Consider the following 10,411-nt stretch of genomic DNA (forward strand, 5'->3'; position numbering starts at 1 on the left):
GCGCGCTATTCCTCCTTGTTTTTCTCAGTACTATATATAACCCCGTAGATATATCTGACGTGCGCAGACCTCTTAATGGAATAGCGCACACTATTGAACGGCTCATTTGATTCCTATAGTTAGGCTACCCCATTCTTAATAACTGCGCATGAGGCATATTGGATGATCCGGCTTATGCGTCACTGAATATATGCTAACAAAGTAAACTGACAGTGAGCGCACACATGTTGTACGTTGTAAAACAATAAATCACTGCATAAAGCATATACGTATAACGTCGGTTCATAGGCATTTCAAAAGCGCAGAGCACGATTTTCAACGGCTTGGTTGCTTATCTTATATTTGGCTTGTCCCAGTCCCTGGCCGCTGGGTATAGGTGCCGCTGGTTACTGTGACGCAAAGGATATACAAAAAGCGTTCGACGTATTTGCATATGGGCCGCACCTTTCTCTGCACACACCTCCAATCACCATTCTTCCCTTGACAAGAGAGAGAGAGAGAGAGAGAGAGAGAGAGAGAAAGCAAGGAGAGGAAAGGCAGGGAGGTCAACCAGATGAGCGTCCAGTTTGCTACCCTACACTGGGGGTAAAGAAAAGGGGGAATAGAAAGCGTTATACACAGCCTTCGTCCTCGTGAAATCACTGCGTCGACGTCCCAGAGTGTACATTCGCATGAACTGCTGTCCATTTCAGCATTTTGGCATAGCTTGTGAGCGGTGCAGTCCATGAGTATAAACACTGCATGACATTGAAGCTGCGACCTATAGGGCGCGATATCGTAAAGGTATTCCATTGTGACTTCGTTCTAATCTTTTTTAAGCCAAGCTTACGTGACCGCCGACGCATGCGGGAGCCGGGACTGGCAATGTTTTTAACAGCCCATTAGTAAATTGAGATTAGCTAGAAGCTGTGGCTTACCATTGCGCTTTTTGCCGCCTACATTTAGTGGTATGCTTAGCAGTACCTCCGTCTACGTTGTTACTACTACTACTACTACTACTACTACTACTACTACTAATACTACTACTACTACCACCTCTTTGAACCCTTGATATAAGTTACTAGATGAGCCGACCATTACTTCTACAAGAAATCAACACACCTGATTAAATAACTAACATAGTTACCCTAACTAACTTTCTTTATTTAATCATTTTACAGCACATATTTCAATCTACGAATTATAGTCGGCGAGTTCGCCAGGAATATTCACTTGGAACGAATTCTCAGGATTGCACCAGTTTCGAGATATAAATTTTCAAAGCGCCCGACGAAATGCATTGGTGTTTCAGTTACTTTCGTGCTTCAGTGCATAAAACAGCGTTTTCATAAAAGAAGTATCTGGAATGCCAATGTATTTCGTCGGGCACTTTGAAGATTACTATCCCGAAACTCGTACAGTCCTGAGAATTCGTTCCAAGTGGATTCGCTTTGCGAACTCACCCCACTATAATTCGTAGATTTAAATGTGCGCCGTCAAATAATTGAATAAGATTAGTTGGGTAATAACGTTAATTATTTAATTAGGTATTTTCATTTCTCGTATAACTAGCGGCCGCCTCATCGAGTAATCTAGATCAACGCTTAGAATTGGGCTATTTGCCACAGGCATCTCTTGTTGTTTACACCTTCTAAAGAGAAAACACCCGGTATGTACAGTCGCGGACAGAATATTATGGACCATGAAATCTAAGAAAAAGCTGAATATCTCCGCAACCTCACAACGCAATCTGGTATTTGCATTTTGGACCTCGACTAGAATATGCTAACAACGTTGTCGTGGGCAGTTTTACTGGTTACTGCTACAGGCTGCTCGGGAATTGAACGTTTTCGGAGATCCCGTGGTCCATTTTATTCTGTCCGCAACTGTACATATATTGCCACTACTACGTGACATCTACGCATCAGTCCGGCGAATACTTGTTCTTTTACACCCCGCATCAAGAACCGGACTTGCTGTTCTTTAGACATGTCGGGGTCGGCGTGGCAGGAGAGCTGAGTCATCTCCTCCGTGAATATCGCTATGTTTTCGTTCGGTAGTTGCACTCTGGTTTCTGAAGGCTCGCTGTCACACTTTGCCGACGCCGACAATCTGCCGACGGTCGGCGGAGAGCTCGGTGTCGGTACAGTGTGACAGAGGCGCCGACACGAAGGAAAAAACGCTGTCGCCGACAGTCGGCAGACCGAAATCAGTGTGTCGGGTCGGGTTAGCGCGAGTGAACCTTTAGAGGAGCATCGATCGTGAACGCATGTTTCCTGCATGATTCATCCGCCAGCTGGGCCATCTGATCTGGCGCTGCTGTCGGCATGGAAAGCTTTTGCGTCCGGGCGCTTATGTGCTTATGAACCTATATTTCAGGTACAGGTTTTATGCGGTGATTTGTTGTTTTGTTAGGCAGAGCAGGTGCGCTCACTAGCACAACTGCATCGGTCAAAATTCCCTGCTTTGTACGCGGTATAGAGTCCCCTACGGAAGGTGCCAGATGGCGCTAGTGTCTATACTGGAGTTGCAAGCGTGGTGGTTCAGGCAGCATGGGAGCGATGGTTACTGCATGGATTTGCCTAAACTTCGTCCTTCTGGCTTCAAGCGACTTCATTACTTTGTAAATGGCGCTCTAAATGCAGCAGTTTGTAACGATTATGCATGCGCGAAAAGTCTTATTGCTCTCATACGGCTAGACAGGTACGACTGCTTGAATATTTAGGCAAATAAAGGTGGATAAAGCGTAGTAAATAAAGCTACAAGTATGTCTGAAGCAGCAAACACGAATAATAGACAAACATACGCATACCGCCAATATACCCATCGCAACACCAGAGTCATGTCAAGTAAAGCGTATGCGCTTAATACGATGCCTTACAGTCTCTACAGCAGAATTATAGAGTTTGCAGAATCTCTGAATGTTATGATCGATGCTCGTGATCGATCTGGAGCCTGAGAACGTCATGCTCAAGCGCCAAAGGATCCCTCGTGCGCGCGTTTAGTACATTTATAATTACATCAGCGCTTTACTGCATGCAACAAATGGCAAGCGAGCGCACATTGCAAGCATGCGTCAACCCGACGAACTATTTCGGGATGTACTGACTCACGTAAGCGACTCCCGGTCCTTTAGCATCAGCAGAGTTAGCCACACAGGATATAGTCTCACGAAGTGACAGTGCGAAGACCTGGACAAGTAGAGGATGTCCGCTATCTCTTTCTTTCTTTCTTCCTTTCTTTCTTTCTTTCTTTCTCTCTTTCTTTCTTTCTTTCTTTCTTTCTTTCTTCTCCTTTTTCTTTTTCTTTTTCCTGTCAACATTGTCTTTAAATTGCAACATCGTGAACTTTGCCTTGAGCATGCGCGGATACCTTTTGCGTCTTCCCTCTGTTTATTTCAGCTGTTGCAACTGTCAGTTGACAGGAGGCGTTTGAGCTGTCCTTTACGTTCTTCTAGTGCCCGTGTTTAGCACGCCTGCCTTTCCGCACCACGAACATCGTGGACGTACCGCTATTCTTGCAGTCCTCTCATTGTCGCGTGTTCTGTAGACTAGCGTCTCGCGCACCAGATCTATGCGCGAAACATTCGACAGAATTTCAACAGGACCCTATTGGCCCTTCTATACTGTTATCTGACGTACTACGTGTGTTTGTGCGGCGACAGTGTCTGGCACTGCGACAGTCTGTGTGCGGCACTGCGACAGGCTTTGTGCGACGTACAGCGCTCTAACTTGCCTCGAACGCAACACGCTATTTCCTTCTTTTTCTCTCATACTTAAGAGTCCTTTTTTTCCTTCTCGAATAGCAACCGAATGTGTAATTAACTTCCCTGTTTTTCCTTTGACGACCTTTCTCTAGTCTTCATTTTTGTATACCGTTTCCACGCGTAAGAAACCCTGTGAGTGCGTCACACACTACCTTGCGGTGACCCAGCTTATTCCCACAAGGGTCGAGCTGAGCTTAGCATTACGTTTGACGAAGGTTTCGGGTAGCTAGAAAGGCGAGATATTAATGCTTGTTACTTCGCTACTCGGTAGTGCAGGCGAGGATCTTTTGACGTGAAATGTGTTTTAGTTCGGTCAGCATATAGGGGTTCTATTGCTAATTATTATTATTATTTGTTTTGAACACATATACACATATACACAGGTATCAGGAAAGGGAAAGCGAGGAGCAGGCTGGCAACTGCCACCGGAAGGGGCACAACGCCTGCCTACTCCTCTGAAGGGAGGTGACAGAAACACAGAAATGGAAGATAGGAAGGAGGGGAGGAAAAAGGAAAGAGGAAAGGAGAGCAACAGGACAAATCTAAAGACCAAAGTAGAACACTGCAACAGGTCAAATCTAAAGACTAAAGTAGAACTCTGCAGGCGTAGCTAAAGTGACGCCGCGTCGAACAGCCTCCACAATTATCAACCGCATCCATGGCTAGTTCGCTATGCGGCTAATTGTGTTCTCCACAATTAGACGCCAAGTAAAGCTGCACGTAATCACCGTTTCACCGGTAGTCGGTTCACAATGTACACTATGTTTGAACCCGCCACCTCCCATCTTCGAAGGAAGAAGAGTTAGGGTACAGTACTGATCATACACAGTAGAGTCAGTCACTGAAGGTCACGCTACTACAGAATGTTGAATGTTCATGCTGCAAACGTGAACAACGTGATTGCTAAAACCGCGTGTAATCGCAAGAAATGCAGCGCTAATATCGCTTGTATATTTGCGATCGTACTATCCGCGCGCCTTACTTTGGTATCGTTGTGTAGAGGCAAAAAAGTCATCACTCGATGATGCATAGGCCGTCTGCACAGATGGCGACATTGTTGCGGCACGCATGACGCAATCGGAGCTAAATTTAGCCTCTCTCTCGGCGTTAAGAGAGGTATATATATCTCGGCGGTGCATTTGTGCATCCGAGCGGTAGTGGTCGCGCTTGAGGGGATTCACTCCACCATCCATCAAACTCGTACTGCTTCTCATAAGGACTTACATATGGCTTAGAAGTATGCAATTTGTTGCAGCAATACGATGGTTGCTCGGCTGTGGTATCCCCGCGTTCGGCACGTATATATAGGGTCGGGAAATAGCGGGAGGAGACTCGTGGGTAGCTGGACAGGGCGATATGCCGATTCGCGCCCACCATCTTTGACCATGCCGGTCCCACTATATATACGAGTAGGGGGCGAGCACGATTGCAAGATTAGACCGTAGGACCCCCACTAGCTGTATCATGTGGTTAGCACGTACGCTTTCTAGTGCATGAATAAATGTCACCTGCGTATTTGGTTACGTCATTTCGGCACCCTTGTGTCCGCACACCCCCAGTAGCCAGCGCAAGACGTTTCACGTACCCTTCTTCGGCTGCGTCCCCCATACAGTCCCCTACCTGATCATTTCTTTTATAATATTATTATTATTATTATTGATGTAAGTTTCTTGTGGCCCGTACATGCTGCATTATTATTTCTTTCCGCGTTTAAAGAAAGACCGCGAAATAAGCACGCAACTGCTCTCATGGGCTATCGTATTGCAGCGCTCTCAACCGTGCTTCGAGCCGCCTATCGCTTATCAGGGACGACGCGTCGCTTCCTTTCCGTGTTCCACCACCGAAGATGCTGACGCACTGTGACGAAGCACGGTTCAGAGCGCTGCAGTACGACAGCGCATAAGTGCAGTGACGTGGTTTTACTTCGTATATTGCGGTCTTTCTTTAAAGGCCGAAAAAAATCGTCACTTACAATGTACGCTGCAAAGAAAAAAAAATGGATCGGTCGTTTCTGAATCCCCTCTACAACGCGACGAAGCGCATTTGGGCCCTAAAGTGAATATTAAATCTTTTGCATAATTCATCTTATTTAAATAACCAGTTAAGCGGAATATAAAAAGTACTCCGAGGAGCGCCACACGATGGCAAACCATATGTCGTTCATTTCATTCAGCTGCAGTTAACCAAAACACTCTGTACATAAACGCAACCACGCACCGCCATTGCGCAAGGCGCATTCATTAAGCTTCCGCGGCTGCGAGAGAGTTCAGTTAACAAGCGGATGAGGAGGGTGCCGTACATATACACTACGGACTGACCGTTGATGAAGTACACGGGATTGGTTTCCGCCGAGCTGCGTCGGGCCATGGTATCCTCTGACCGGCCGTCTACTCGATTCGTCGGACAAGACTCCTGTACAGTAATCCCAGAGAGATGTCTTCGGTCGGCGCAGTGGTTCCGACAGTGGACACGAGCCTGTGTCCGCATGCACGCTCTCGTGCGCCGAGCGGTGGAAGCAAAGGGGGCGCGCACAGTAACAGATCAACTTGGCATAGCCGGCGGCCTCGCATACCCACACACAAACACGCATGCAAACACACACATGCACACACACGGCCGCGTATATACGTATAGTGCAGCAGTCGCGCCGCACGCTGCTGCGCAGCCGTCACAATCGCGAGGCCTCGACGGAGGCGGCGGCGGCGCAGCGTTCGCGATAAATAAGATGTCCCGGCTCCGGCACGGCGCAAACAGCTGGCCCTGGCCCTACGCGGCAGCAGCAGCAGCGACGGTTGCGACGCCCGGCAGCTGCGCGGCCACAATCCGATACCCTGCCGCCTTGTCGCGTAAGCCGTGCACATATTGCGTGGCGGCCGCAGGTTCTGGCCGCTAAAGGATTGCTGCTGGACGCACCGCTGAGTGTTCATAAAAAAAGAAAGAAAAAAAAACAGCATAGAGGGAATTTTTTTGGCGCTGCGGTCGATCGTTCAGCTATATGGTGAGAATGACGGTTAGGGTAGACTGCGTGGATTTGTCTAATCCTCGTGTTTGCGCGGCACCGGACTTTCTTGTGGCTTTGTTTATATTACAAATTATCTTTCTCAATTTCCGAGTCGTTCGTATATCTATAAAAGCCCGAAGACGCGTATAATCGCTGCAGTCGGGGTCTCCTTTGGGGGGCTCTCCCTTGATGACAAAGGTATTTCGCAAGTAAGCATGCGGAAGTCGGACAGTTACGACGATATGTACGCCCAATTTTTTCTAGGCCCAGTCGAAGCCGTTTCACATCCTTTGGTAACCGTACCATTGACGTGTCCACTGAAGAACACGTTATTGCGCTAAAGAAACAAAAAATTAAATTGGCGGGTTTTACGCGCCAAAACAACGATAAGATTATGAGGCGTACACCGTTTCCGCCTCCACCGAAACGCGGGCGCCGTGGCCGGGATTCGATCCCGCTACCTCGCGCTCAGCAGCCCAACACCATAGCCACGGAGCAATGGCGGCGGGTACGTTAATGCGCTATTGCACAGTGTAAGAGGTATCCGTGCCTTAGAGATACCTATGTGGGGCTACATTACATGTACATGTTTTGGAGCGAAGCTTTCTTTGCAGATCCTGGTCACTGTTGTTGCTGCGCTCACGCCCTCGCGCTTAATAGCTCACTCGTAGGACATCACTACCATCTTTACTACCTTTACAGGTGTCCTGGCTGCTGGCGTTGTTGTCTACAAAACTACGCACCGATAAAACGAATGATACCTAAATATCCTCACTGCAACAAATGTACGTCATCAAGAGCAAAGTTCCTTTAATAAAGCAAAGCTTTCTATGCCTATTCTCCTAGGGTTGGCGGTTTGGCTCACCTGCTTGGCCAGCCTTTCGACGAGTAAAGTGCAGATTACTATCGCGCTATCTCCAGGATTGGCCCGCTATATAGCCCGCGCGGCGACCCTGGATGCAGCGTCATATCAAAGGGAACCAATACCGGAGAAAGTATAACGCGTGGTCACGTGGATCACAGGGTCGGGGGAGAGGGGGGGAGGGGGTAAGGTTCTCCGCGTCTCGCTGTTTTTACTGCGGGTAATCGCAAAACGCTGTGCAGAATATGATCATCTGCACATGACTTCTTTAACCGCTTCGCGAACGCTTAGCTTCTCAGATAACAAATTTTGGGTTGGATCTGCATAACCTTTTGTACCGTCATGTATCGTCTGATTACGCAGAACAGAAAACATAGGTGCAAACTCACTCGTGCTGCTTTGTCTGTCAACAAGTGCTAATAAAGGCCGCTGCAAACATGCATTCCGCAAGTATTTCCTGCGGAATACTGACGGACCGACTGTCGCAACACCGTGGTCGGTTTGGCAAAGAAAGCGTCGCCTTAAAAGGAACGGCGCGATTTAATAGACGGCTGTGTCAACGCCGTGGCAGCAGTGATTTAAGGCTCCTGAAGGGACTTGCAATCGCGTGTCCACTACACATTTTCATTCTCGGCGCGTGGAAAAGCACTACCTGCGAGCTACGAGTCACGAAAGGCGCTACTGACGCATCTTGAAACTCTATAGCTATCGCTCGAGGGACGAATACGATTAACTTTCATGTGACCCACGCTCCAGATGTTTCAAGAAGTGACCCTTTGCGGGAGAGCAGCATGCGTGCGGTCGGGGCCTGTAGTGGTTTAGAGCATTGGGCAGCTGTGCTGGAAGACAGACGTCCGATCCCACCATCGGTCAGCGCATGTCTTGACAGCATTTTAGGCGGCTTTCACTCGCTCAGACGTTGTCTATCAGAAAACTTGCAGTGTAATTGAGCGTATACGCGAGCGAATCACGGTGTGCACGAAATCGCACGTTTGTGAGACACGAGGTATATAGAACAGTTATTTTGGTAAACGACAGTTGACGCATGCGCGCGCGCGTAACCTCGAGACGTCGCAATTATCACATTTTTAGCACTCCCTGACAAACGGGCACCCCTAAGACCTTTGTACATCTGCATCTACATCTGGTACATGGTACATCTACCGAAAAGGCGTTCAGTATATGGTGACGCACGACGTATCTGCTTCTCGGTGTAATTAGGTCCCTTACGGAATGGGAGATATCCGAACTCCTTTATGGCCCTAAAAGCTGAGCTCACACCACGGGTCGGATCGACAGTGTAGTATAGTGCGAGGACGCGCACGATGTGGTTCAGTGCCACCGAATCTCGTAGCAACAAAATGAAGCCTCTCTATCTCCTCCTTCCACTCTCTTTCTCTTTTTATCCCGCTTACCCCCGTGCAGGGTAGCAAACCGGAATTACATCTGGTTAACCCCCCTGCCTTTCTATGCATCCCTCCCTCCCCCTCTCTCCCTCTCTCTCTCTCTCTCTCTGACGAGCTGCTTGCGCGGCGGGATTCGTTGCAGCTCGGCGACGTCGCACTTTTATGCGGATTGATTAAGCGATCCGTCCTGTAGTGTGAATCCAGCTTTAAAGGGCTTAACCTCGTGCGCAGGTCTTCATGCAACTTGAAGCTTGACGAAACACAATGGCGACTTATTGATAATTTCAGTGTTAGAAAAAAAAGAAAATAGATTTTATATTTATTTAGCAGTCACGCAATTGGACCAGATACTTGTCTTTAATGTTTTGTCAATTTCAGTTTAAACGAGCATCGCCGTATGCTCTGTGACATTGCTTACTGAAGACATACAAACGAGACCGTGGTGTAATGTGTGTCACGGGCGAAACTGCTTCTGATAAGTGGTCGTTCAACGTAAAGGAAAGGGGTTTTTCTTCAAAAGTATTTAGTTAGCCATTGTGTGAGGGTATTAGCTTTCTATCTATCACGTGGGAGAGCTAGCGGTGTTATGTTATTCCTGACCTGTGTCTTTATTAGACAACCGCTCGATCTACCGATTTTGTTGAAATGTGTCGCAGTTGAGAAACAAAATGAAGTTCTAGTAACTGTGGCAAGCAAATTTTTGATGTATTGCAATTTTTTTAGCTATACGAGAATTTGTAACTTAAGAACGCGCACAGTTTACAAATCAGTAACTCTTTAACACGAAGCGGTATCGTAGTTCTGTAAACTGAAACGGTTAGTGCAGCTCAAGCGGACACATATTATGTATAAATTTTAGTTTAAGAGGAAGCTTTAGCTCGGGCCCAACTCCGATGCCGCCTATTCAAGTACATGTAACACGCAGAAACGCTTTTCTGAGATAACCACTCGGCGGGCTTTAACAAAATTTGTTGCCTTTTGGAGAGAAAGTTAAATTCTACTAATTATTGGAAGTGGGATATCGATTTATGGTCTGAATGTTTTTTAATAAATTTTCGAAAATTCGTAATTTCGAAAAAAGAAAATACAAGCACGAAGTTTACTAATTCGTAGCTCTGCACCAAGAACAAATATCGCAGTTCTGTAAACTGCATCTCTTAGAGTGTCCCAAGCGGACAAATTTGTTATATCGGTTTATATCTTACGTGAAACTGTTACATAGCTTACCAGACTTTCGCAAAAATCTTACTTGCATATTAGTAGTCTATTTGAGAGCCATGTATGATACATCAACGTTACCCGCTTTTGATGTGATATTAGACGAAATTTACAGAATTGTGATATCGTTTTTCATTGCTGCGTCACCGATTCGTAAACACGATAGTTAAATTTTTCTG

General features: G+C 47.0%; 1 protein-coding gene across 1 annotated transcript in view; it reads right to left on the reverse strand.

Moving 5' to 3' along the window:
- The window catches only part of LOC126540047 (ATP-dependent translocase ABCB1-like), a 186,782-nt gene extending 179,753 nt beyond the window's left edge, over positions 1-7,029 (reverse strand). The window contains exon 1 of the mRNA XM_055075236.2: positions 6,064-7,029. Within this exon, the coding sequence (XP_054931211.1) occupies positions 6,064-6,232 (169 nt within the window). The 5' untranslated portion in view covers positions 6,233-7,029. The remainder of the gene's footprint in view (positions 1-6,063) is intronic.
- Positions 7,030-10,411: the final 3,382 nt, after the last annotated feature.

Source organism: Dermacentor andersoni, chromosome 3 (assembly GCF_023375885.2).
Source record: "Dermacentor andersoni chromosome 3, qqDerAnde1_hic_scaffold, whole genome shotgun sequence".
Classification (NCBI taxonomy): Eukaryota; Metazoa; Arthropoda; class Arachnida; order Ixodida; family Ixodidae; genus Dermacentor; species Dermacentor andersoni.